At 49.1% G+C, this 27,769-nt stretch overlaps 1 protein-coding gene across 4 annotated transcripts in view; it reads left to right on the forward strand.

Annotated features, from left to right (window-relative positions):
• The window catches only part of ANKS1A (ankyrin repeat and sterile alpha motif domain containing 1A), a 204,176-nt gene that overhangs the window by 125,855 nt on the left and 50,552 nt on the right, over nt 1–27,769 (forward strand). For all 4 annotated transcript variants that reach the window (XM_056132630.1, XM_056132632.1, XM_056132629.1 and 1 more), the window contains exon 11: nt 17,816–18,396. In XM_056132630.1, the coding sequence (XP_055988605.1) occupies nt 17,816–18,396 (581 nt within the window). The remainder of the gene's footprint in view (nt 1–17,815; nt 18,397–27,769) is intronic.

Here is a 27,769-nt window from a genome sequence, read left to right on the forward strand (position 1 = left end):
AATGTGGAGCAGATAGAATCGGATACCATCCTTTTGAGTCTGGTCTCTCACGTTTCATTAATTCATTTGTGATTCACCCATGTTGCATATAACAGTGATTTGTTCCTTTTCGTCATTGAGTAGTACTCCATTTATATGAATTATAAATGGAGTACTACTCAATGACACAGCTTTTATTGTTTTCAAACTGAGAAACAGTTGGGTCATATTCCGTTTTTGCCAGTTACAAATAAAGCTCTTGAAACATTTGCACTTGAGGCTTTATATGAAAACAGAGGATTCATTTCTCTTAGGTAAACACTAGTAATGGAATTGCTGAGTTCTAAGTCAATATGTGCTTACCTTTGTAAGAAAATGTCAAACCTTTTTCCAGAATAGTTGTACCATTTTGCATTCCCGTTAGAGTTATAGTTGCTGGTTTTTCCCCAAGATTTCATATTGTCAGGTTTTTTAATTTTTAGCCATTTTAAGGAATGCAGGGTGATCATCATTGTAGATTTAATTTTTTATTTTCTTAATGACTGATGGGCTGGAGCAATAGCACAGCAGGTAGGGCGTTTGCCTTGCACATGGCCGACCCAGGTTCTATTCCTCCACCCGTCTTGGAGAGCCCAGCAAGCTACCGAGAGTATCCCGCCCGCACTGCAAAGCCTGGCAAGCTACCCGTGACGTATTCAATATGCCAAAAATAGTAACAACAAGTCTCACAGTTTGTTGTGAGATGTTACTGGTGCCCGCTTGAGCAAATCGATGAACAACGGGAGGACAGTGCTACAGTGCTACATAATGACTGACACTGGCAATTATTCATTTGTGATTATTTGCCATCCTTATTTGATAAAGTTTCTGTTTAAACTTTGCTCATTTACACTGTGGCTTTCCTTGTTATTGTACCGTGCAAGTTCTTTATGAGATACGTGATTTCTCTTCTAATCTCTGTTTTTGTCTCTGTGTCTCTTCATTGTGTCTTTTGAAGAGCAGAGGTTCTAAATTTTAATGACAATTTGATTTAGCCTTTTCTGTTTGGTTTTGGTTTTGGTCCCTACCATGAGTGGTCCAGCTCGGAATTGAACCTGGACTGCCTGCATGCAAAGCATGTCCTCAGCTCATTGACCAGCCCCTAATTGATTCTTTAAAAATAAAACAAAACAAAAAAAAAGAGGGCTGGAGCATCAGTACAGCATACAGTGGGTAGGATACTTTTCTTGCACGCAGCTGAACAAGGTTCAGTCCCCAGTACCTCTGTACCCCGAAGCCCTGGGTACAGAGACCGGAAGTGAACTGTTAGTACTGCTGAGTGCCCCTACCTGCCAAAACTGGACTAAGGTTACAAGGATTGTTCTATACTTTATAGAAAGATTATAGCTTTAGATAGGCATTTAGGTCTATTGTTCATTTTGTGTAAATTTTCATATGTGTATGAGATATGGGTGGAGATTCACTTTTTTTGCACCAGTGTTCAGTTGTTACTTAACCATTTATTGAAAAGACGCTCAATGTAATGTAATTACCATTGCCACTTTATTATTCATGTTTTACAAAATTTTTTTTAGATATTCATTCTAGTCTATTTTTACATACAAAAATTTTGAATCAGCATATGGATAGCTTCACAAGTCCTGCCGAGATTCTTTTGTTAACTTGTTCTCCCCCTCCACCCCCCAAGCTTTTGGGGTTACACTGGGTGATGCTCAGGGTCCTGGCTCTGTACTCAGGAATCACTCCTTGTGGCACTCGGGGGAGAATATGGGATCCGGGGGTTGAACCTGGGTCAGCCTTGTGCAAGGCAGACACTCTGCCCACTGTGCTCTTATTTCTGCCCCTCTGCTAGGATTTTTTATTTGAATTTTGTTGACTCTATAGAGCAGTTTGGAAAGAACTGATATCTTAAATGCATTGAGTCTCTGTATCATAAAGATTTTTAATTAAAATCTTCAGAGAATGCAGCTCTAATCTCTTCTCTGGTTATTTAATAATACCACCTAGTGGATTAACTCTCAACTAAGCACTTAATTTAATGCTCATTTTAAAAGTGGTTGTTACAGATGAGCGTTTTGTATTGGTAGAGGCGGGAGATTATGGTTTTTTTTTTTTCTCATAAAGACTCTATTTGGAATGCTGCTAAAATGACTCAACCTTCGGAAGGCAGAAAAGGGAAAAGTTAGGCCAGCTATATAAGTGGGATGTCTTCTTGGCTTCCACAAGCCCTTGGTAGAAATGTTCTGTCCCAGGTGAGAGACTCCCAGGCCCGAGGAAACCTCAGAGGGAACTGTGTGGACCTCCTCTCTTGCCCTCTGCTTTGGTTTCTTTAGCCCTACTAACTTTGGTGGGTGGGTGGTTCTGGAAATAGACTTAATTGAAGTGGCCTGTGGGTTGTATCTGCCTCCAGGCTAGCTGCTTGAGTCTCCCAGAGAGTTTTTAGACAAAGGAGTTGAGACTTGGAACCTGAGCCAGGACTCTGCCAGTGTTTCCAGAGCCTACAAGGATCCTCGCAGGCTGGTGAAAGTGAAGGCCATCTGTGATGGTTTGGGGTTAGTTCAGATGAAATCGGCTCTGCTTTCTTCAAGGCAACTCTTATGAAGTAATTCATCAAAAGGCTTTGTAATGATGCTCAAGTGCTTTTTAATCCCTTCTTACATAATTCAAGAAACTAAAACATGAAGAGGGCGATAGGACATTTTTTAAATTACATTTTAGTGCTGGAGAGATAACTCAGTGGACTAAGCCAGACTTTGCATGCAGGAGGCCCAGTTTTAGTTCTTACCACCACCAGGAATAGCCCCTGAATACTACCAAGTGTTTCCCCAAACACCAAAATAAATATATTTTAAAGTTGAGTCCTATTAGTTCACTGGAAAAAGTAAAGGTGAAGAAAGACAGAAGTGAATACAAATAAAATGCTCTGTTTCTATTTATCTCTGCAACTCACATTTGCTAGAGTTACCACAGGGCTAGAACGATAGCATAGCAGGTAGGGCTTTTTTCCTTGCACGCCACCAACCCGGGTTTGATTCCTCTGCCCCTCTCGGAGAGCCCAGCAAGCTACCAAGAGTATCCCACCTGCACGGCAGAGCCTGGCAAGCTCCCGTGGCATATTCGATGTGCCAAAAACAGTGACAAGTCTCACAATGGAGACGGTACTGGTGCCCGCTCGAGCAAATCGATGAACAACAGGACAGTGCTACAGTGCTAACCACAGTTTAAAGATGTGTGGGCTGTTGAGATAGTACAGCTAATCGGGCACTTGCCTTGTTTGAAACTGACCTCAGTTCATTCTCTGGCACACTGTATGGTTCCCCCCCCCCCCCATCCCCAGTGATCCCTGAGCTTAGAGGTAGGAGTAAGCCCCAAATACCAGTGTGTGTGTGTGTCCCAAATAAAAAATGTGGTATGTGCTTCAGAACATTTGCTCTGTCTCCATACACCAGTGACTCTATGGGGACATTTCAGTGTCTTTTAAATTTTAAATGGAATCCTTTTATATACTGTTTTGTAAACTTTTTTGTTCGTAGGTTTTGGTGCTCAGGGCTTAATCCTGGATCTGTGCTCAGGGATCACTCCTGGCAGGATTTGGCAGACCGTATGGGCTGCTGGGGACTGAACCTGGGTTGGCTACATGCAAGGCAAGGGCCTTACCTTCTGAACTATCTCCCCAGCCCCTGCAGACTTTTTTTTTTTTCACTTTATCTATAGATCCATAGATAGAATTGTCTTAGTTCTTAAAATCTACTTTGTAAAAAACAGTTGTTAAATATGCCACAACTAATTTATCCAAATTCAAAATTCAACCTGATCAATATTTAACTTGTATCCAACATTTCTGTTGTAATTTTGCTTCTGTGGATATCCTGCATACATGTTCTTATACGCTTATGCTTGTGGATAATTTCTCAAAAGGACATTGTTAGAAAAACTAATTAGGAGGTCAGAGTGTAAGTGAATGTCTAGATCACATTGGGGTAGCTTAATTGCCTTTTCCTCTTTCCCCACCTTCATTAGTATGAAATGTCTCATTTGAAGGGTTTTCACTATGATAAAGAAAAAAAGAGTTTTTGAAATAGGCATTTGATCTAATAAAATTGAGCATCTTATATTGATGTTATGTTTTAGTCCGCGAGTTGCCTATTTTTTCTCTTTATCTACTTGGAATGGAAACAGATCGTAAAAATACTGATCATTTTTGGCTATATTGGTACTCGTGTAACCAGGAAGGTTTGGTTTCGTGGCCATTTGCGGGCCATTCAAACAAGAGATGTGGTATGAGTTGAGTAGGAGTTTTATTGGCTGTAAACCAGCAGGCTGGAAGGCGGGGACACACATTCTGAAAGCAGATGTCTTGTCTTCACGTCACAGGAAGGCATTTTATAGAGAAAGAACCCAGAAGCCCATTTTCAGGATTCCAGACTAGTGGGCACCAGAATGAACAATAAAAATTCCCTCTTAGGCTGGTCCTGAAGCTGATTTGTCTTATCTAACCTGAGGAAGGGTAGGTTTTTTCTTTCTTTCTTTCTTTCCTTCTTTCTTAATTTCTTTCTTTCTTTCTTTCTTTTTCTTGGTGGCAGGGGAAGGGCCTCTGTGCCACACCCAGCTGTTCTCAGGGATCACTCCTAGCAGGATTTTGGGGACCATATGTGGTGCTGGGGATCGAACCCAGATAAGCCACATGCCAGGCAAAACACCCTCTGTAATATCTCTCCAGCCCCAAGTTAGACTTTTCGGGGGGAGATTAAATGGAGGTCAGAGTGACCTTATATTTAGACTTTGGGATAAGGACAGTTGTCCTATATTCAGGTGTCATCTTGGGGGGAATTTATATTCTAAATTCATTTATTAGAAAGTGAAGAGGGACCAGATAGATAGTACAGTGGGTAAGGCACTGGCCTTACATGCAAGCCCACTCTGGTGTGATCCCTGGCTCTATAATCTGGAATCACTCTTGACTGGGCTTAGGGGACCCTATGGAGTGCTGGGGATCAAACCCAGGCCAGCCTAGTGCAAGGCAAATATTCTACCCACTATACTATTTCTCTGACCCACCCCCCCCAAATTTGTCCTCTTAAAAGTTCTCTTGACAGTTGTGAATGAGAGAGAGAGAGAGAGAGAGAGAGAGAAAGTAACATGTTGAATACTGTAAAAGGTATTTGAAATCACAGATTCAGAATTTTTAATGAATAATATGGGAACTTTGAGGTATGAACTTCATGTTGTTAGAATTGCCCCATGCTCCCTGGGTTGAATTATCTGATAGGGGTACTGTTCCATGGCAGTGATGGGGTAAAGGGGGTTTCTCCTGGCTTTTACTGCCTGGGAACCAGGAATGCTAAGCATTTTGCACCATGCAGGGCGTTTCACAGTGGAGAACTTTCCCATCTAGAAATGCCATTTGTGCTCTTTAGAAATGACAAAAACTTACAGAATTTGAAAACTTTAAGAGACCCATGAAGTAGATTGCTGATTCTTCCCCACAAAGGCACTAGGCTCGAATGGTTTTGTGGTGGTAATTAGTATCCGTGGCTATTCCTCTGGTAAACAGCTTCTGTTAAACAGACTCCTCTGGAGCCATTTGACTGGGCTAGCTTTGCTGGAGTCAGTACCGTGTGTTTCAGTGCAGCTGCTGTTTATTTTTCTTTTGTGTTTAATTCTGCCCACTGACATTCTGGACATGCAGCACAAACAGCAGACCACTTCCCAGGTTTGCCAGCCAATGAGAAAGTCACCAAGAGCTCCAGAAGTCATTCTCTGAGCGTCTTTGCAGCTTCCACTCTCAGTGCTTGGGTCCAGGTGATGTGGTAGATTAGGACGGGGATGGATGTTTTTCTGAAAACAGCAAGAAAGACACGTGGACCTGACGCACAGCTACACTTCTGAAAATGTTAGAGAAATTAAGCCAAAATAATTCTGAGATTTGGGTCTGTGTGAATTTCATGCACTGATATGAAGACCTTAATCTCAGCAGGGAGGAAAACCTTCGCTTCTCTCTCTGCTCCTGCTTCCAGAATGATGCCATTTCCCGTACCTGGGAGGAATTCTGTAGTTTAAATCTGACTTTTCCCTCTAGCAGCTAGGATTGAGTTTTGTCAGGTGTGTTACTGCCTTTCACTCAGGAATTTATATTCCTTTTTGTTTGCTTAGTTTTGTTTGGGGGTCATGTCCATTGTGCTCAGGAATCACTCCTGGCTAGACTATTTGGGGTGCTGGGGATTGAACCTGGGCCCTACAAACACAGTGCAAGCGCCACACCAGCTGCATTATCACTCCAGCCTGAATATATATATATATATATATATAATTTTTTTATGTAGGAGTACTGCTATTTATTCAGCCACTGATTATACTGATTGAATTGTGCATGAACTTCACCTGAATATCTATATTTTTGAGTAGGATTAGTTCACTTTTCACTCTGAAACAACTCTAAGCTTTGTGAATTTATATTTTCTTTACCAGGTGTATCAACTGTCATTTAGGTGTAAAAGAATCATAAAAGGGCAGAATAGAATATGTTAAACTCTAAATATGAGTGTAACATATGATATCATTATATCATACAAAGTAATATAAATTAATTTAAGAGTGCAGGGACCAGAGAGAGATAGCTTCATAGGATGCATTAGAAGACCTTGCTTTGTTCCCCCAACTGTAAAGTCTTAACACGCTGAAGGTTGTGTGTTCATGGGCTCTCTGGACGGCTCTCTCTCACTGCCTGCGTTCGGTGCTCTTGAGCCGCTGTGTGGCCCTGGATCGGGACGGCTGTTGGCCAAGGGCAGACGAAGGAAGAAATAAGGGCCAGGCTGGTCGGTATCAATTGTAGTTTATTCCAGTCCTCTTTACTCCTGTCTCTCCTCTGCCTCCTTCTCTCCTGGGCCCCAGTCTGGAACCCCTTCTCCTTCTGGTTCTGACTCTGGATCTCTGGAGTCCGAGCTCTCTCACTTCTGACTCTCCTCTCCAAGCTTACAGTCTTAGTTTATATAGCAATCACGTAAGTTGGTGACCCAACGGTGGGTTGAACATTAACAAATCAACAAAGAGAGGTAAGACCACTCCTTTAGATCAACTCAAGGATAAAATCTCATCTAAAGAGATTACTCCAGATTACTAGGAGATCCGCTCAAGGGTGGGATCCTAACAAGGGTGATGTTCTTTCCTCAGCTAGTAATCTACTTAAATAGTTATAGTAGATCTACTTCTAATATTTCTAGCAATGTCATTCTGTGTGAGCACAGTAAGAGATATAAACATCTCATTATACATTCCACAGTCCTCAGGCCAGGTTAGTCTTTCTAGCCCCAGCAGGGTCCTAGTATCGTCGTTACTTACTTTTGGATCATGACAGCATTTGTCCATGATCATGCCCTCAACTTATAGTTGAGTATCGTGGCGCTTTGGCCTGGCCCATTTCAATGCCGGGGTAGCTCACAGCTTGCCCTAGGTTCATTCAGTCCCTCGTTGGGACCCTGCTTTGGGGATGCTAGGAACTAAGGGCAACTGAGTCAAGAAAGCAGATGCCCAGGAGTAAATATTATTCGGAGTCAATCAACTCCCAAGTTACAAAGCATAATATTAACTGTCTTCCTGTGTCCATACAGAAAGGACATTGCTTACAATACAAGTTCAGTGTCCTTAGGATCGGTGTGACCCGATAAACATAAGCTACCCGAGGAAGGACAAAACAGTGTTATCCTACACCCAACACCATGTGATCCCCTGAATCCTGCTAGGGGCTACCCCCAACAGTGTTCATATGATTAATGTAGTGTGGAGGGTGGTGGCCTTGTTTGTGGTGGACCCGCGTTTGATCCCTAGTACACCGCATAGTCCCCCAAGCCTTTCCAGAAGTCACTCCTGAGTGCAGAACCAGGACTTAGCCCTATCAGTGTAAGGGAACAATTGTGTTTTTATGAAGGTAGTGGCATGTAAACTGAACCCCAAATAGTCTGCCTGCGAGGCAGAAGAAAGGAGAGGCCAGGCAGAAGCAGTGGTGTGACCAGCAGAGAGATGGGATGTGGTGAACGGTATGGTAAGGAACAGTGAACAGTACGGAATCCAGCTGAACGGTGTATGGTAAGGAATCCAGTTGAAGTGGAACAAAGAATTGGCCAGAATATTGGATGTCAAGCGTCAGTCTTTTTACCAAAGACCGTGAGTGCAGCGCAGTTGAAGCCTTTTGAGTGAGGTGACAGGCTGGAGGCCCTGGTTGAGTGTGTATTATGGAATCTTCAGTTGCAGTTTAGAGGGAGTAGAGGCAGAAACTTGCTCTCAGAGAGGCTTCAAGGAATCTCCTGAGGAAACAGAGGCTTTGTTAGGAGCTCATAGGAAGGGAGGGGGAGGGATGGGTATGGCCGGCATGGGAGGAAGAGAGAGCGTTAAGGATGATTTTGAAGATTCGAGCCTGATGAAATGGAGGAAATATTGAACAATTAACAGAAATAAGGGGTTGACGGAAAGACATGCTTGAGGGAAAATGTTATAGTTGATCTGATGTGTTAGCTGGGGGGGGGTTATGCCCCTCCTTGCTAGGAGTGAGATGGTCTCCACAGTGCCCAGAACCTCATACAGACACTCTAGGCACTGGGCTTCTCTCCAACAGACTGTTAATTTTGAGGTGTTTCTAGTCCAGGTAAAGATAATCTCTAAGCACTTAAAATGTGGGCTTGGTTTTCAAGAGAGATGTGAAGGGGAAAAGAACAGATTCTTGAGTCATCTCTGTTGAGGTGCTGGTGGGCAGAAAATGCTAATCAGTTGCTTGAGGAAAAGACTCAGAAAAAGAAGAGGTCAAGAATGTAACTTAGGGGGCTGGAGCAATAGTACAGCAGGTAGGGCATTTGCCTTGCATGCGACCAACCCAGGTTTGATCCCCAGCATCCCATATGGTCCCCCGAGCACCACCAGGAGTAATTCCTGAGTGCAGAGCCAGGAGTAACCCCTGGGCATCGCCAGGTATGATCCAAAAAGCACACACACAAAAAAAAGAATGTTACTTAGGTGCTGGAAAGGCGCTGGCCTTGCATGCAAGCAATCTGAGCGCTTCCCTGGCCCCCAAACAACAAATATATCCCCCCAGTTTGACATGGTGTTGAGAGCAGTTAAGGAAGTTTTTCCTAAATCCTAGTAGGAAATTAGTATGCTCGTCCTTCAAGAAGGGCAGTGGGAGAGATGACGGCCTGAAAAGGCTGAGAGATAAGTAATCAGTCTCAGAGTTCTGGGCCGATGAATGGAAGGGTGACCGGGCTCATCCGTAGGCTTGCGCGTGGATCCTTAATCTACCACTTACTGGCTGGTGACCTTGAGGAAGTGTCATTTAGCCTCATTAAACCTCATTTTCTCCATGTGAAGTTGGCATACAAATTCTTAGCCTCGTGATTGTGATGAATATTAAAAATACTTAGTACAGTGTCTGGCACAGGATAGCTAGCACCTAATACACCGTAGCTGTCAGGAAGCCATCTGAATTGAGTAAGTCGGTGGAGAGGACTTGGTCAGTTGTTTCTTGAGCATTTGACAGGGCTCAGCTTTCCAGCAACTGGAGAGGAGAAAGCAAATGGCTGTGATTCCCCCGTGCCGGGACTGGCAGAAGACCAAGGGAAGCAGCAGGCATATGTGCCGTTAAATCAGGCACAGTTACATTCCTGGCAGGTTGGAGACCGACAGGCCAGAGAGAAATTGGAGGGGTCAGTGAACAGCCTCTTAGGAGGAATTGAAAGAAATGGGGGAAATAAGATGTTTGGGACCAAGTCAAGGTAATAACCCTGAGTCTCACAGCTGGTTTGTGCCTATGGGTGCCGTGGTGGGTAGACATGGCTCCCAACTTGTACATTCTCCACCATATGTGTCACCCTGAACTAAATTTGCATACTTGCTGGACCTTCTTTCTCCCTTGAGTGTTATTCTCCCTGGCTTGTTACAGAGCTGCTTTCAAAAGAACGGGTCTCTTACAGAGCTGGGAGAAAGGAAACGGGTCTCACTGTGTTGTGGTTAGCATGAAGAGAGTTTGGAAGCCTGTGTGAATGAAAATGATAATGATGATAATGATAATAGCTGCCAGCTGCTGAGTGTGTGTGTGTGTGTGTGTGTGTGTGTGTGTGTGTGTGTAGTGGGGGACTCGTACCCTGGGTGCTCAGGTCTTAAATTTCTGGCTCTCTTCCCAGAGATCACTCCTGGCAGTATTTGGGTGCCAGGAATTCAATCTGTGGTCAGCGGGTGCAGGGCAACTACCTTAACCCCGTACTCTCTCTGGCCCTTGTTGAATATTTGCATGGGGCCAGCCATGTGCTCAGTTCCTTTACTCTGGATTAGGTCATTGCCTATCTCCGTACCAATCTGGGTAGAGACTATTTTTATCCCTATTTAGTAGATGAGGGAGAAATGAGGTGTTAGATCTGGGCCTGAAGCCCTCGCCTGATGGACTCCAAAGCCACTTTCACCCTGAGGTTAAACCATTTCATAAGAAGCCCCGCTTGCTGCTCCAGCTCTGGACCAGAGCTGGAAGGAAATGGGTGATGCAGTCATAGACTCAAGCCATACTCAGTTCTAAGCAGGCCTGGAGGACCTTGTTTCTGCCAGAGGTCATTTGGGTATTTATGACGGCATTCATGGGCCATACAATAAGGGCAGAGGACCATGTGCAGCCAGCAAGAAGCATACATGCCTGTCCACTCGTGCGCCAGGGTTAAACCATGTGATGGGGCGGGGCTTAAACAGCCCCTGGGGCTGGATGGTCCCCGCCTCCTGAGGGCCTGGAGAATGACTCCCAGCCATTCACTGTTAAACTCAAGGAACTTCACAGGGTTGGATCTAGCCCAGGGATCTTGAATCCTCGCCCAGCTCTTGCTCCACTTTTCTGGTTGCTTTGAACCCAGAGAGGACCCTTGGATTGTGTGTGTGTTGTCAGATCACAGCAAAGCACTGCAGAACCCCTTCAGCATCTTCCTCCTGGGGAAATCATGGTACGCCTCCCAAAGCAGCAGTGCCCTGCGGCACTGTCCAGTTGCAGAGTGACCAGACCAGCAAATGCAGAAACCGCAGGCTCGGAAACCACAATTCAGGCTGCTCCTTTGGAGAGGAGGAGGGACTTGACCGCGTCTCCTTGCCTTTTTCAGCCCTCATTTACATGGGCAGGGCGACCCAAGTGTGTAGATGTTAAAATGTTGCTTGCTGTCAGAAGTCCTTGAGTTCCCCATGGAGCGCATAGTAATTAAAATGCAGCCCAGAGACCCCTTCGCTTCAGCAGTTCACAGAGGAAGAGGAAAATGAATGCCCAGAATGCAGAAAGGACAACAGTTGTGGGGACTGGGAATTGGCATGCTGGCGTGTCCTGGTCGGGGCAGCAGCTGCCTCGGTATCTGGCAGCGTCGGGAATAGCCCTGCCCAGTCCTCTTCCTCCTTGTTTCCCTCCGGAAAAGGCCACTTGGGAGGACGGAGCGCCCAGGCAGGGTGGAAGGCGCATTGGAGTCTGTGGTTCTGCAGGGGACCACAGTTCCCCTCAGAGGGAAAGGCATCAGCCTAAGGCTTCGCTGTTTGAGTCCATGAGGTTTGTCTTAGCCGTTTCTTTGATTTTCCTTTCTTTTCTTTTTCTTGTTTCTGGGCCACACCTGACTGTGCTCAGGGATCACTCCTAATAGTGATCTGGGGATTATATGCAGTGCTGGGGATTGAACCCAGGGTGGCTGTATGCAAGGCCAGCACCCTACCCGCTATACTAGCTCTTTGGCTCCGTGTCTTTGCCTTTTCTAATGTACTTGTATTTGTTTCTAAGCTGCCCAACTCTTACTTCTCCTCTAATGCCTACCTCACAAGCAGTTCCTTTTGAGATACCGCCTGGTTCAGAGCGATCACACATTCCTCTCTGTTCACTGTGCAGTTGGTCAATACTTCTTTGGTGGGGTGAGGTGGGGGTGTAGTTGAGGCCATGGTCCCCAGTGCTCTGGGGTCCATGTGGTGCCAGAGATTTAACCGGCAGGCACCTTAACCCTTGTACTGTCTCTCCAGCCCCTGGTTTTGACTTTCTTGCTAAAGCGTCTTATTAATCTTTGCCTTGAAATCTAGTCATTTCTGTGTGTGCCTGTCTATCCCAATAGGAACAGATCTTTCACTCTGTGTTCTTCATCTTTGTGTCTCCTATGGCACATGTGACCTGATGGAAGCGCGCTGTCCCTGCATATTGGTAGGATGGGTTGGCTTGTGGTCAGCTCTGGGACCTGTCCCAGGTTGTCACCTCGGCACTCTCACCATCTCACCTTATGCTGTTGTAGGGATGATGAAGGTAAAGTCTGCTTCTACTTGCCTTGTACATTGTGTTTGGTCTTTGCCGCATGTATCTGTGAGGTATAGACAAGCAGTTGGTCTCATCAACAAACAAAATATGCTGTAATGAGTCCGGGGGGCGGGGGGGAAGAGCAGTTGTTACAGAGAACTGCGGTGCTCTGGAGATGGTTCTAAACGCTTTACACATATATAATTTTATTCTCACAGCAGTCCTAAAAAACACTGTTAAACCCCCCAAATTGTAGGTGAGAATACAAGGCACAGAAAAGTTATTTGCTCAAAATCTGGCTCTCCATAAGTACATTTTCTTGTTAAACCTTTGTCCCTAAGGGGCCCAATATTACCCTGATTCACAGAAGGAAGGGCCGTGAAATTGATCTTTTCCCACTTGTTCACGTGCCAGGAAGGTCTAACCCAGCCACAGCTACAGTATTTTTCTAGAAAGAGAACACCAGCTTGTTAAAGATCCTGAGGTTGTTGGGTCTTGTCAAGCTTTACAAATACCAAGGTGTTTCTCCTACAGAATTGCTGGGGCAAATCATAATTGCAAGAATCTCTTCCCGTGATTTCTTCCATCCCCTAAAATGTCAGTGGCTTGTAGTTTCTGTAATGGGATTATGAGCCTCAGCTTCTTTCTCCTGGCATATTTCCTTCTTCCATAAGTTTCCATTTCTTTTCTCTGCCTACTTCCCCTGGTATCTGTCCAGCAGAAAGTTCTTGGCGTCTGTCTCTCTTTCTTCATTGATGGCCCCCATGAATGGGTGACTGTCTGACAGGCTCCCACGGCAGCATTGAGGACATTCTCTCTATAAGGTCTGGTGCTGAAGTCCACCCAGGCAGCGGGTCTCGGGCTGGCTTCCAGTTCTGTTCTGTTTTTTTGTTTGGGGAGTTAGTTGTTTTTGTTTTTTTTTTTCTTTCTTTCTTTCTGTTCTTTGTTCCAGATGCTGTGGATCGAACCCAAGGCATCATACATATGAGGCATGGGATTGCCTGCTGAGGGAACATCCCGGACTGATGGGGGTGTTTTCTTTTGTTGTAGGGCTCCCCAGGTATCAGCCCATTGCTAAAAAAGAAGTTGTGTTTACCTTGCATGCGGCCGACCCAGGTCCGATCCCCAGCATCCCTTATGGTCCCCCAAGCACTTCCAGGAGTAATTCCTAGGGTGTGACCCCCCCCCCCCCCAAGAAAAAAAGGAGTTAGAAGTTGATCAAAGGAATAAAATCTTGTTCCCAAAAAGCAAACAAAAAATCTTTCCGCCCCCTTACCAAAGTAGTCAATTGTAGTCAAAAGTCAATTGTATTTGAAATGAGGATCTACTGGAAGTTGGTCTTAGGGCATAGTTGTAGAGGTGGCAACTTTTTTTTTTTAATTCTGTTTTGTTGGGTCACACCCGGCGATGCACAGGGGTTACTCCTGGCTCTGCACTCAGGAATCACTTCTGGCAGTGCTCAGGGACCATATGGGATGCCGGGGATTGAACTCGGATTGGCCGTGTGCAAGGCAAATACCCTCCCCACCGTATTATTGCTCCGGGCCAAGGTGGCAACTTTGGGGTTTGTTTTTGGTTTCCACCCAGCAGTGCTCTGGAAGTACTCCCATCTCAGTGCTCAGGAAGTCATGCAGGTGATCTGAACAGGGTCTCCCACATGCAAAGCACGTATGCTAGACCATTGAGCTGGCTCTCAGGGTCCCTAGACATGGGACATTTCCTGCCCAGTTGGTTCCCATCAGCCTGCCCTAGGAAGTGCTCTGGGCCTTGTCACTCGATGACCATGTGCCAGCATCCCCGTGACCCCACCATGTGGTGCCATAGAACAGCTTTGTCCGGGCTGCCAGTTGTCAGAAGTGTCGCTCAGCCTGAAGCCAGGGCTTCCTGGGACTGGAGCTCAGCCATGTGGAAGCATTTCTCCTTCCCAGGAAAAAAATGATGCTGCTCGTTCAGTGCTTTTTTGTTGCTCTGGACCTGATTTGTGGTGATTTAGGGGTGTGCATGTCTCAAAACAGTGGGGCATAGAGGAGGGGGGTGCCACACATCACACTGCCGGGCTCCTTTGGAGAGGTGACCTGGCCCTAGGTGGGGCTGATGGGCTGCCCCAGCCTCCAGCTCAGCAGACTCGCCAAGAGCTGAGTAGACTTCTTGAGAGACGGGGTGAGTGGTGCCATACCACAGCTCAGACACAGAGTGACAGGTTCTTACAAGAGCAGCTTCCGGGGATGGTCCTTAAAGCCGTCTGAAGGAATCAAGGTTTTGAGACCCAAGCGTGTGTGGGCATTGGGACTGGAGTCGACGTTTTTTTTTTCTTTTGGGGTCACAACTCGTGATGTACAGGGGTTACTCCTGCCTCTGCATTCAGGAATTACTCCTGGCAGTGCTCAGGGGACCATATGGGATGCTGGAAATTGAAGCCGGGTCGGCCACGTGCAAGGCAACCGCCCTCCCCACTATGCTATTTCTCAGCCCCCTGGAGTCAACCCTTTTTTATCTTTTGTTTTGTCCCCCTCTTTTGCGGGAGGGGAGGGTGTTTTGGGTCACACCTGGCTGTGACTTCTCCTGACTCTGTGCTCCTTTATCACCCTGGAGGTACAGGGGACCATAGACCTGGATTTGAACCAGGGTCAGCCGCCTCCAGGCTTATGCTGTGCCCCACCCTGCCCTTTCTTTTTCGTTGCCGTTGATGCATTGGGCCGGGGGGGGGGGGGGGAATCTTATACACAGGCCTGTGGTCCTTACACACTTGGTTGTGGTGTTGGCAGGATGGTGCATCTGCTTGCACATGCAGCAGAAGACTCGCCAAGTGGGGCTGTCCCATGGATGGCTGCCTTCATGTGGTCATTGTGTGTGCTCATCTGTGTTCTGGCTCTTGTGCTCACACCGTGCTCACCGTCGGGGTGGTTCGGCACACTCCTGGTCATGATACCAAACTTCCTTCCCTGCCTTTTTGTCTGTTTGATTTTGGTTTGGGGGCCACACTCAGTGGTATTCAGGGGTTACTCCTGGCTCTGCACTCAGCGATCACTCCTGGTGGTGCTTGGGGGACAATACAGGATACCAGGGATCAAACCCTGGGTTGACCGCATGCCAGGCTGACTTACCAGCTGTACTATATCTCTCTTATCCCTCAAACGTCTTTAATTGTGGTGCTCACTAGGGCTCACATGATGGCATTGTGGGCACACCTGGCTGTGGTACTTAAGCCAGCCACTCGCCGGTGATGCTGGGGGTTCCAAAGAACAGAGCTGCCGGAATCTCGCTAAGCACTTGGGGTCGCACCAGCAGTCAAACTTGTCTACAAGGCAAAGCGTTCTTGCCGTGGTGTCATTCTGCAGCCCTAGTGTATCCCATCTCAATTGGTACTTCAGTAAGGGCCCTCAAGGCCAGCAAGCCAGTATGACGGGGAGGGTGTTACTGAGCAAAGCTGGAGAGGCAGTGGGCAGGGCTTCCTGCAGCACTGGGGTGGGGTGGGGGGGCAGGGTCCATCACTTTTATGAAATAAAAAAGATTTTTTCCTTAAAAAGTCCTTCTAGGGGTTGGAGCAATAGCACAGCGGGTAGGGCATTTGCCTTGCACGCAGCCGACCTAGGTTCGATTCCCAGCATCACATATGGTCCCCCCAGGACCTGAGTGCATGAACCAGGAGTAACTCTCCTGTGCATCGCTGGGTATGTCCCAAAAAGCAAAAAAAAAAAAAAAAAAGTCCTTCTAGTCCAACCCACTTGTTTTAACTACTCAGGCCAAGGCCATGCAGCAAGGACCAGAGAAGCTACTTAGGCTAGAACCTTCTCCAGGGTCTGCAGCCGTAGTATAACTGGCAGGGTGGTAGCCTTGCATGCGGCCAACCCGGGTTCAGTTCCCCAGCATCCCATTGATGCGGTTCAACTCTTTAGTGGGGCTGGATTCTTGCAGGGCAGGACCCAGGGGTGTCCCAGGGAGATCCTCAGGCTGGATTCTGATTTGGTAAGTTGTGCGTGCTATTTCAGGGCAGAGGGATTTGTTATATTGGGCGAATAGAAGGTAGTAATAGGCTTTGTGAGCAGTAGTACCAGATTCCTGGGATGTTCCAGGGGAACGGGATGTTCAGGGTCCCATCCCATCCTGAGCCCCACCAGGAGTGAACCCTGAGCACTGAAACAAGGAGTCAGCCCTGAGCACTGCCAGCTGTGGCCCCAAAGAACACACACACACAAAAAACGAAACCACCTCCAGCCTACCTTAGACAAGCTACAAACTGGTCAGGGCCTTGGAGTTCTCATCTGTGAGGAGTTGAACCCAGTTTCTGAGGCCCTCTTCTCTCACAAACAGTTCTTGGGCCAGGCTCTGGGATTCGCTGGGTGTGTGTCCCGTAGACTCCACTGCCAGAGAGAATGAAATGGAATGTGAGCTAGTGCTAGGCCCGGGGTGTCATTTCCTCCCCCTGACGATGTGGTTCAACTCTTTAGTGGGGCTGGATTCCTGCAGGGTGTGGCCCCGGGGTGGCCCAGGGAGATCCTCAGGCTGGATTCTGATTTGGTAAGTTTCGCGTGCTATTTCAGGGCAGAGGGATTTGATATATTGGGCGAGTAGACAGTAGTAATTGGCATTGCGAGCAAGTAGTGTCAGATTTCTGGGATGTTCAGGGAGAGCTGGAGTGAACTGCAAATGCCTCTTGGCTTTGACAAATTGGACCGATTTTGTTTTCAGTGGATCAGCGAAGGATAAGCAAATAGGAGCAGCTGGGAGGCTTTGGAAGGAGTAAGATGTGCACGTTCCCCCTAGTTTTTTTTTTCTTTTTTTTAAGAACCACTAAAAAATAAAAATAAAACAACAACAACAAAAGAGAAGGCTGTGCTCTGCAGGAAGGAAGGACGAGGCGTGGAACTGAATAGCTCCCTTCTGAGGAAGGAAGCTTTCTTTCTCTGCTGTTTTGTTTGCACTTTCAGTTAAGGAATTCCCAAAGTTTGCAGGTTGGGGATCACGACCTCCATTTTTCCCCCCCTCCGTTGCCGCTCTCCAGAGGAAGGGAGGGCGGATGGCTCTAAATAACACTTTGGCCTTTCTGGAAATGTATCAGATGTTCCAGGAGGGAGCCTCGCTCACTCGCTCGCCGGAGCCTGCTGGCGGGGCGTGCAGGCTCACTTGGGCGCTCTCTCTCTCTCTCTCTCTCTCTCTCTCAGCGTTCACTCACTCTCTCTTGTGTGTGTTCTGTAGGATAGAGTTAGCGCTTCTTCTCGCCTTATATAGCCAGGTCTGGTCCTTAACGTTAACAGAAATCTAACAACAGGCAAGGGAGGGCTGCCAGAGAGCATTAATCAGACCAGTGTTTGGAATTTCATAAATGCTCTCACTTTGGGCACCAATTGAGCATCAGGAACAATACGAAGCTGTTTTCTAGCTTCCTCTCGCCCTCTCCCCAGCCCGCAGCCACTCATGCCCTGGCCTCTTAAACTCCTCTGCGCAGCCATCCAACTTGCTGCCCCAGAACTTTGTTGATTTTTTTTTATTTTTATTTTTAAACCACGTTTAATTTTTTTTTCTCTCTCTCCTTTTTAATTTCTCTGTGTCTCCGTCCACTCCAAGACCACAGGCGGAGCAGTAGCAGCCGGAGCCAGGACTCAGCAGAGGGGCTGGACGGGCAGGTCCCAGAGCAGTTCTCGGGCCTCCTCCACGGCTCCTCCCCGGTGTGTGAAGTGGGGCAGGACCCTTTCCAGCTGCTCCCGGCCACTGAGGACGCCGCCGCCGCGCCGGGCACCTGCCCCGACGCCAGCATGCAGCTGGAGGGGACGGCGCCACCCGCCCCCGGAGCCTCGCCACCCTGCACGCTGGACCCGAGTTGGCGAGGGGGCTACCCCGCGGGCCTGCCCACCAGCAGCAGCCAATCGCACCCCGAAACTTTGACTCAGAGCTCATCTGCACACCCTGCCGGTGCCGAGGAAGACGGAGAGGAGCGGAGCGGGGCCAGGAGCCGGGCCCCTCCCACCGGCCGACCCAAAGCCGAACTCAAGCTCAGCCGCAGCCTGTCCAAGTCAGACTCAGATCTCCTGACCTGCTCCCCCACGGAGGACGCCGCCATGGGCAGCCGGAGTGAGTCCCTGTCCAACTGCAGCGTCGGGAAGAAGCGGCTGGAGAAGTCACCCTCCTTCGCCTCCGAGTGGGATGAGGTAAGGCCTCCTGACGTCACGTTGCCCGGGGCTGGCCGCAGCCCACCGCGACTCCCCTGTGTGCCGACTCCTGGGAGTGGGGTGTGGCCGGTGGGGTTTCTGAAGGGTCTGGAGGGTTCCTGAGTCCCGGGGAGCAGGGCAGATGGGTTCCGGTGAAGTTGGGGGCCAGGGGCCCAGCAGGCAGGACCCAGGGTGCCGCTGTTCCTAGAAAGGACCAGTGTTGGGAAATACTCAGAGCCCCTCAGCCCAGCGAGGGAGCCCTCCTGAGATGCTTCCGAGAGCTGCCGGGCCTCCCACGGTCAGGAGGGGAAGGAAAGGGCTGGGAGCCCCAATGGGCAGGGGCGGGGCGTGGCGCTGGGCAAGGCTGCTGAAGGGGGCTCCGAGGGGAGCCTCCTGACCTTGGTCCTCCCCGAGACACATGCCTCTCCCTGCTGAGGCCACATTCCCCGGCTGGCACAGCAGTAGGGCTCAGAAACCGAAATTAGCACAGGGGAAAAACACGCGGAGGGGGGCCCCTAGGTTCCTTTCATAACCAGAACAGCGGCTCGAGACTAGTTGGGAATATTTACCCAAATATTTGTCGGTGACCTGCAGCTTGTCCTGCTCAGCCGAGGAATGTGTCCCTCGGAGATTGGTAAGCGCTCAGGGAATGCTCGAGTGCTCCCGTGCAAACTTCTTGCTGGGAGGAGAGTGGCCTTTGAAGTGGCCTGGGTCTGTGTCCCGGATCATTTCCTAGCAATGAATTCGGCTCCCTGAGAGGAGAGGGGCAGTGCAGCCGACAGGGCCGCTGAGACGTGTGTGGACTCCGTGGCCAGCCCCAGCTCTCTTCAGGCTGCAGCTGTGAAGTTATGTAAACCAGGCTAATCCCGTTTCCAGTGGGAACATGGAGGGGCGATGCTTTGAGTTTCCTTACCTCTCTGGCTACTAGGCAGCTTGGGGAACTGTTTAGTCTGCCCAGAGGAATCCTCCACAGAAGGTTCTCACTGGGTGCGAATCAAGATTTTGTGAGCCTCTGCAGGATGCCAGGCCTCTGCCGGGTCCTCAGTGTGAGAGCAGGTGCCAGTCCCAGATTACACACAGGTGGGTGTGTCGGGGGGAACTCGGCTCGCCCCTCACTTCTGACAGGCCCAGTCCTTCACCGCCAGGGCGGGGATGGGGCAGGTTCTGAGTGAGCTCAGGGCAGTGTGATGGGAAGCGGCTGGGGAGGTCGGTGGCTGCCACTCGAGAGGGTGAGCAGGAGTGGAGAGGGGTGAAATTTGACACCGAGTTCAAGGGCCAGGTGATTGGCACAAACCAGGTTGAAGCCAAGGAAGGGTGCCCAGGTGGAGGGCACAGTCTGAGCAACGGTGCGGTGTGGGGCTGGGAACGCCACAGTCATTCGCTTCTTAATAGTTTGTGAGCCTGAGAAGTAAGGGAAGGAAGGAAGTGAGATTGGGATCAGTGAGTGAGAGGCCTGGAACATGAAACTGGGAAGTGAGTATTTTGTTTGCTGTCTCAGAATTCTCCAAGTGGGCTCTGGAGGCGGCTTTGGCAATGGAGTGATTTTGCTCTTCCTCCTGGCTCCGTCTCCTGAGGAGCCCCCTGGCCCAGTGCGTCAGGAGCGCTGGTGGATTGGCACGGGTTGTGCGTGCCCTGTTAACACGCAGCATTGCCGGCGGTCTTGTGGGTCCCGCTGCTTCCTCCCAGAGAAGGACCATGGAATCACCACAGCACAGCCCAGCCGTTTCTGGTTTCTGACTTTTGTTTTGGGGCCACAACTGGCAGTGCTCCTAGATCAGTGCTCAGGGGTTCTCCTGGAAGTGCTCTGGGGAACATGCAGTGTCAAAGATCGAATCTGGGGCTCCTGCATGCAAAGCATGTGTGTCAGCCCCCTGAACCGTAGCCCCGGCCAGCACAGCCTGGCTGAACTGAAGTTGGCTGGCTGGGCTAATGACCACTCTCCCTTGGCACCTCAGTGAGAGGAGGTTTGTATGCTGGTGAGAACGGTGGCCTAGCTTTAGAAGCAGGCTTGCTGGACCAGTCTGAATGTGTGGCCACACCATTCAGAGCTGAAGACAGGCCGAAGCGAGAGCATAGCCCGGGACCTGTGGAGTGCTTGTTGTTGCCTTTCTTGCTGTTTCCTGTTTGTTTTGGTTTGGGGGTCTCAACTTGGCTACACTCAGGGCTCACTCCTGGCAGTGCTCAATAAGCCATATTCTGTGCAGGGAATCGAACCCAGGTTGACTGTGGGCAAGGCTGTACTGTCTCTTCAGCCCCTGGTTTTGTTGTTGTTGCTACACATAGCAGTGCTACAGGGTCATTCCCAGCAGTGCGCAGTCGGGGGCCGGGTGTGCAGGGGGCCGGGTGGTGCCGGGGATGGAATCTGGGCACTTTGCACTCAGCCCCTTGAGCTGTTCTGCCAGCTCACAGTTGCAGTCTTCCTGGGAAGAATCTAGAAGCTATGGCTGTGTTTGCATAGCAAAGTGTTCATCTGGCCTGGCATTATTACTGACCATGGCTTTTGCTTGGTTATCTCCAGCTCCAGGGGAAACTCAGAAGTCCTCCCCCAGTGGTCGGCTCTAAAGCCAGGGCGCCAGCAAACTCACCTAGCGCAGGGCATTGGTCCTGCTGTCCACCCCCCCACCGCCACCACCACCACCACTGCCTGCTTTCCTTCATCCTGCTGGTTTTTCCTTTGTCGTCACTACATCCATCCGCATGAGGGAGGAAGGCTGCTCCGCCCCTCCACAGGGTGCCTGCAGGGAGAAGGAAGCCCTGGGCCCAGGGAAGCCCTGAGTCCCTGCAGAGGTGTGTGTGTCTGTGTGTGTGTGTGTGTGTGTGTGTGTGTGTGTGTGTGTGTTGGTCACCTGGCTGAGGCAGCTCTGAGCCCTGGCCTCACCTAGACCACCCCCCTGGTGTGGGGGGCTGTGCAGAAGCCTCCCTCTGGCTTTCCTTGTGGAACAGGCAGTCCCGTCTGTTTCTATGTTGTTCTTAACCAATTAGGTGTGTAAGTGCCTAGGCCATTCCAGTCATGCAGGAGGGCTTGAGTACGTGGTGACTGTTGATATTGTTACTGTCCCCTGGGACTTTGGAGGATGGGACCCGGGGCCTGAAGTATTGCTGGCCTTAAGAACAACAGTGCCGCGGATAGGGCGTTTGCCTTGCATGCGGCTGACCCAGGTTTGATCCCCAGCATCCCATGTGGTCCCCTGAGCACTGCCAGGAGTAACCCGTGAGCATTCCCGGGTGTGGTCCAGACACCAAACATCAAGAAAGATGCTGCTCTTAAGGATGGTCTGGTCTGGAGAAATGGGAACTCAGTGATGGTCTCAACCTGTGTTCATCTGGCCTTGCATTATTACTGTTCATGGGTTTTGCTTGATTATCTCCAGCTCCAGGGGAAACTCAGAAGTCTTCCCCAATGGTCAGCTCCCTCCTGCTTCACCTCAACTCCCCCTTTGTTCCACCTTTGAGACAAAAGCTCCTCCCACCTGCCTGGGAACATGGGATCCCACTTTGTTCTCTGAGGAACTTGATGAGCCTGACTCCCTGGGAGGAAAGCAGAGGGCAGGGGTCTGAGCCCTCACCGCTGTTTGCTTTTCTTGTCTTATGTGTGTCGGGTGGGTGGTTTGGTTGGATGATATTGCGAAGTTGGGGAGCACAAGGGGCTGATAGATCTGGGGGGGGGGGCAGTGCAGCCCCTCATTGACTCCCCAGGCAAGGCACTGCTAAAACCTGCGGCTTCACTTCTGTCTCTTCCATTCCAGTCTTGGTAACAAAGAAGCAATAGATTTTGTTTTCCGAGGGAGAGGGCGAATGCTGGGATCAAACCCAAGGTTTGGTCATATATGCAGAGCATGTGCTCTACCACTTAGCCACATCCCCGGGCCCCTAGGGTTTGCTTTTAAAATAGCTCAGCCTAAGGAAAGATCCGGATCCAAGCAGCAGAAGCTTTCCTCTGTTGTTCTCTTAATGATCCCTGGTATACCCTGAAAGTTGAGAAGCCGCACGTAAATGCAGCTTTCAAAATAAACAGGAGTTAGAAAATTATCTCCAGCTCTCTGCACAGTTAGCTGCTGTTAACATTTGATGGCATCCAATTTTGGTCTTCGTGTATTTGTTGGTTTACAAAGGGATTTTCTTTCTATTTTGGGGTGGGGGTGGGGAGTGTTATGTCACACCCGTCTGTGATCAGGTGCTCAGGCCTCACTCTTGGCTCTGCACACAGGGATCATTCCTGACAGGCTTGGGGTACCATATGTGGTGCCCAGCATCAAACATGGGTCGGCACGTGCAAGATGTGCAGACTCTCTCTGGTGTTCTGTCACTCTAGCCCTTTACAACAAGCATTTCCCCTAATGGCTGCGCATTAGAAATATTTCACCATGACTCTGTTAGCCCTGGATTCAGATCTTCATTCTCAAATGCTTAGTATTTTGCTCTATGGCTATATATAAGAGTGGTTTGTTCTTATGTAAGCTCTTCTCTGGTTATCAGATAATGGCCAGAGCATTTCCTGGGTGCCCCTCTGGTCCGTTCCCTACCCTTGCACCCACCCGTCCCAGGAGGCCACCATTTCTGAATACCTTCTGGTATCCAGCCGTGATCTTCTTGGCAGGGGCGCCGGCAGTGACTCGCTCCCTGGTTTCTACAGACATTTTCAGCACTATTTCTGTCAACACAAAGCAAGCAGAGAGGGCCGTGTACCCGAGCGGTCAGCATGGCCGTTGCAAGGAAATTGTAAATTAATCTTCATTTGCCGCTGAACCAGAAGGCAAGGATATCTGGGGTACTGGGAAGCAAGGAAGATTCATCGTTTAACTTGAAGCTGTTCCAACTACAGGGAAGACACCTGTTCTCCTTTGCTCCAGGCTGGCAGTGTGGACAGCACTTCAGCCTTTCACAGCCTGAACACACACACACACACACACACACACACACACACACACACACACACGGTGAGCAGCAGCAATTAACGTCTGAAATAAATACCTTGTAAGAAGCACAAAAATCACTTTCTGGTCAGATTGTGGTTTGACTGTATAAAAAGCCTGTGGCGTCAGACAGGCCTCTCACAGAACCTGCCTTTGAATGGAATTGAAGTCCGCTCACGAAAGAGCAAACCACAGAAGGCTGTTATCTACTTAGCATAAACATTTGAGTCATTTAAAACTTGGCACCGGGCTTAAGTGATAAATGTGTGTTTTGTAATCAGCTTTCATAAATATTAAACAAGTGGAAAATGAGTGAAGAGGAGGGACATGCTTTGTGTGCATTCTGTACAAGCCCCAGACCATTTCTGGTCAGGGAGTGCCCTGGTTTGGTCTGAAATGGCAGCGGAGGGGACGCTGGCGCTCCAGAACATCTGAAGTGGCAGCGGGGAGGGGCACCCTTCCAGGGCAGGTCCCAGGCACCTCGCCCTTGCCAGCAGGCGGGCCCAGGGAGCCATGATGTCATCGAGGGGACAGCTGATTGGCTCACTACCCGAGGCCGGGGCTGCTCTTAACCCTGGAGGGTTGGGCCTGCGAAAGGCATGGCCGAGATGTAAAACAAGGGGCTCTGGGCTGGAGTTTCTGCTGACCAGCCAAGTACGACTCATCATATACTCTGTAGTGTGTATTGTTTGCCAGTATGTAAACCAGAGCCCTGGGCATTTCTCCTAGCTGAGCAAATACCGAGACAAGAATGTGACTCTCCTACTTCTGGGGACAAATGGGAGCCTGGAGTGTCTGTTTCAGTGACTTCTGTGCAGAAACACGTGAGAGATGACTTTTGTCCGACAGCAGCTAAATTTCCCATGGTCGTAGGTAGTCTGGTCACTGACGGATCACTCCCCGCCCTCCCCCACATCCCCCTTTTTAAAAAGTAAGCTCACTTATTTTAGAGGCATTTGACCTCTATATCTGATTGCGAAATGCTTCAGTGCTTTTTGTTGACTTGCATTGAGAATGTCGTCATTTCCGTGGCCTTGATGGGTGGCAGAGACCCGCCCTGTGCTGTGGAGAAGCCGGAGTCGCTGTGTCTCTGCAGTGTTCACGGTCCTGAGGGTGTTGCCCTCAGTCCGGCCTCTCAGGGGATCTCGTGATGCCTGCCTGCCTCCTCCGGACGGACTGGCACGCCGGGGCGTGGGGGTGCTGGCGGGCAGATGCACTCCTGCTGCCATCTCTGCCTCCCCCGGGGCTGGAGCCTGGCTTGTGCCTTCTCCCTCCCTTCCCTGCTTTGCTCCGCAGTGTCCCGGACGGCTCGTCTCGCTGTCTATCTCATCCTGCTATTTCCTCTTGGTGTTTTTCAAGGATGGGCATTTTACCTTCTTCTCTTCCTTTCCTCTACTGTCTCTTCACTGATGAGGTCAAGGACAGACTTTGCTAATAGCCTTTCCTTCCCATCCTTCTCCATCAGAAGGACTTTCATTCTCTCTCTGGAATAAATTTTTTTTTAATCACTGTTTACCCATGTTTCTGTTCTGCAGAGCATTTTACCACTGGTGGTGCGAATTCATCTCTACTCATACCCCACCCCCTCAAACTCCAGCATCTGCCCCCCCCCCCGCCCCATCGTCTCATAAATAATCTGGTTCCGTTTAGCTCCATCAGGCACCATGTAGGAATTTTGCGGTATTTGTGAAATTGCTAGAATGATGAGAATTTCCCTTTTTTTCTCTCTCTTTTTTTTTTATTACAGTGTCTTTTTTTTTAACACCAAACCAGAAGCTCATAGCAGTGAATGTAGGTGATTAAAAGAGAAGAGTGTGGTGTTTGTTCCAGTGCATACCAATGTGGAGAATAATAAGATTTTCTGGGACTTTTTTTAAGAGTGGAAGAGCCCCTTCGCCAGCTGCTCTTGGGAACCCGGAGCCGCTCCAGGCAGTGTGGCCTCTGGTCAGGGGCTTCTGCCTGGTGATGCCATCCTGTCTTGGTCCTGTGGTCTTTTGGGGCCACCCTCATCCATCGAAGCTGGAAGGGACTTGCTATGATGGGGATCCAACTCAGGATCTCTTGCATGCAAGGGATTGTGCTATCTCCCCAGCCCCTGGACATTCTTTATATGCTGGCATCAATAAGATGCAGGCTGAGGGACTGGAGAGATAGTACTGGGTGTTAAGGTCTTGCACCCACTGACCTTCAGTTCAAATCCCATATGGTTTCCTGAGTACTGGCAGGGGTCACTTTTTGTTTGTTTTATTCTGGGGCCATGCCTGGCAGTGCTCAGGACTAGTCTGCACACAGGAATCACTCCTGATGGGGTTTGAGAGACCATATAGGGTGCCAGGAGTCAAACCCTGGTCAGCCAGGTGCAAGGCAAGCGCCCTCCCTGCTGATCTATCTCCAGCCCCATGTCAGGGCTCGCTCTGAGCACAGAGCTGAGAATAGTTCCTAAGCACCATTGGTGAGGCTCAAGTCCCCAGCCTCTTTGGCACCCCCAAAAAAATATTTCATGTTGAGTGATTTTCAGTGATTTAGGAATCACTTTCATCCCATTGTTCATCGATTTCCTCGAGCAGGCACCAATAACGTCTCCTTCATCCTAGCCCTGAGATTTTAGAAAGTGCCACATTCGGGGCTCTTTCAGGGTCAAAAGAATGAGATCCATCATTGTTACTGGTGTTTGACATATTGAATATGCCACGGGGAGTTTGCCAGACTCTGCCGTGTGGGAAGGATACTTTTGGTAGCCAGCCAGGTTCTCCAGAGTAAGAACTAGATAATAAGATGTCGCATGCTTCTGGTAGTTGGGTTTTATAGTCTCTGGGTCTTGGCCGTTGATGGGATTACATGGCCCCGGGGGCAGTTGGTGGGTGTAATGCCTACAAACTGGAAGATGAGGGATCTGGGTGGAGGAGGCCCAGTCCCAATCCAAGCAGGCTTGGAGATCTATGCCCCAGGACCCGCACACCTGGGTTCCTCTGCCGGTTCCTTCATGGAGGAGGCTCGTCCGAACATGTGGAGAGTGGTCTTAAGCATGGCTGTGGCTGGAACCGGAGGTCTTCAGCTGCTGGGGCTCTGCTTGGGGTGGGGAGGGAAACTCAACCCACCCTCCTTGAAGGGGCCCCAGTGAGGACAACCAGGCATGGAGGCAGGAGACTTAGGAAAAAGTAATTTATCTTGGGGCTGGAGCGATAGCACAGCGGGTGGGGTGTTTGCCTTGCATGTGGCCGACCCGGGTTCGATTCCCAGCATCCCATATGGTCCCCTGAGCACCGCCAGGGGTAATTCCTCAGTGCAGGGCTAGGAGTAACCCCTGGGCATCACCAGGTGTGACCCAAAAAGCCAAAAAAAATTAATTTATCTTGTATCTTAGCAGTGGAAATATTTTCACATAATTGGCAGTAGTATAAAAATGGAAGCTTTTTTTTTTTTTGCTTTTTGGGTCACACCTAGCGATGCACAGGTTTACTTCTGGCAGTGCTCAGGGGACCATATGGGATGCTGGGAATCGAACCCGGGTTGGCCACATGCAAGGCAAACACCCTACCCACTGTGCTATCACTCCAGCCCCTGGAAGCATATTTTTATTTTAACCGTTCAGCAAGCTTGTTGAATGCCTCAATGGGCACTGTCCTGAGCACTGCAGAGGAGGAGCAGTGAATGGAACTGAAAATCCCTTCCTCCAGGAATTGCCTAGAAAGCCTTAAGGAAAAGAAAAATATACCCAGTACAACGGGTTGTCTGCTAGTTGGTAATAGGAGTGCTGAGGAGAAAAAGAAAGCTGAGGTGTGGGGAAAGCCCCCTCGTGTGGGAAGAGCTGCAGTGAGCAGCATGCGGGGCTGAGGTGGGCCCACACCGGGCTTCCAGGCTGCTCTCTGCTTGAAATGAATTTCTCTTTTGAGAGGAGTGAAAATTTTCATTCTGCATTTACAAGGCCTTGCAAATAGACTTCAGTGCTTGACTTTTGTTTGTTTGTTAATTGAATCACCATGAATCACATTACAAAGGTACTTATGATTGAGTTTCAGGTGTACAATGTTTTTTGGTTTTGTTTTTGTGTTTTTATTTATTTATTGAATCACCGTGAGAGCAGTCACAAAGCCTTTCAGTTCAAGTCTCAGTCGGTCATACAATGATCAAACACCTGTCCCTTCACCAGTGCACATTTTCCACCACCGAGAACCCCAGTGTATACCCCCCTCCCCCCCCGCCCCCTGCCTGTGTGGCAGATTTCCACTTTACTCTCTCTCTCTCTCTCTCTCTCTCTCTCTCTCTCTCTCTCTCTCTCTGTTGATCACATTCAATATTACGACAAAAGACCCAACATTGTTATTTGGAATTTTCCCCAACATTCAGACCTGCCACAAGGACATCATTAGATAATTTGTTTTCTATTGCTGATTATGAAGAGCATATGATGTCGTGTGGCCACAATAGCAGCCATGCGAATTTGGATTTCTGATATTTTA

The sequence above is a fragment of the Sorex fumeus genome, unplaced genomic scaffold, assembly GCF_029834395.1.
Source record: "Sorex fumeus unplaced genomic scaffold, SorFum_2.1 ptg000094l, whole genome shotgun sequence".
In the NCBI taxonomy this organism is placed as follows: Eukaryota; Metazoa; Chordata; class Mammalia; order Eulipotyphla; family Soricidae; genus Sorex; species Sorex fumeus.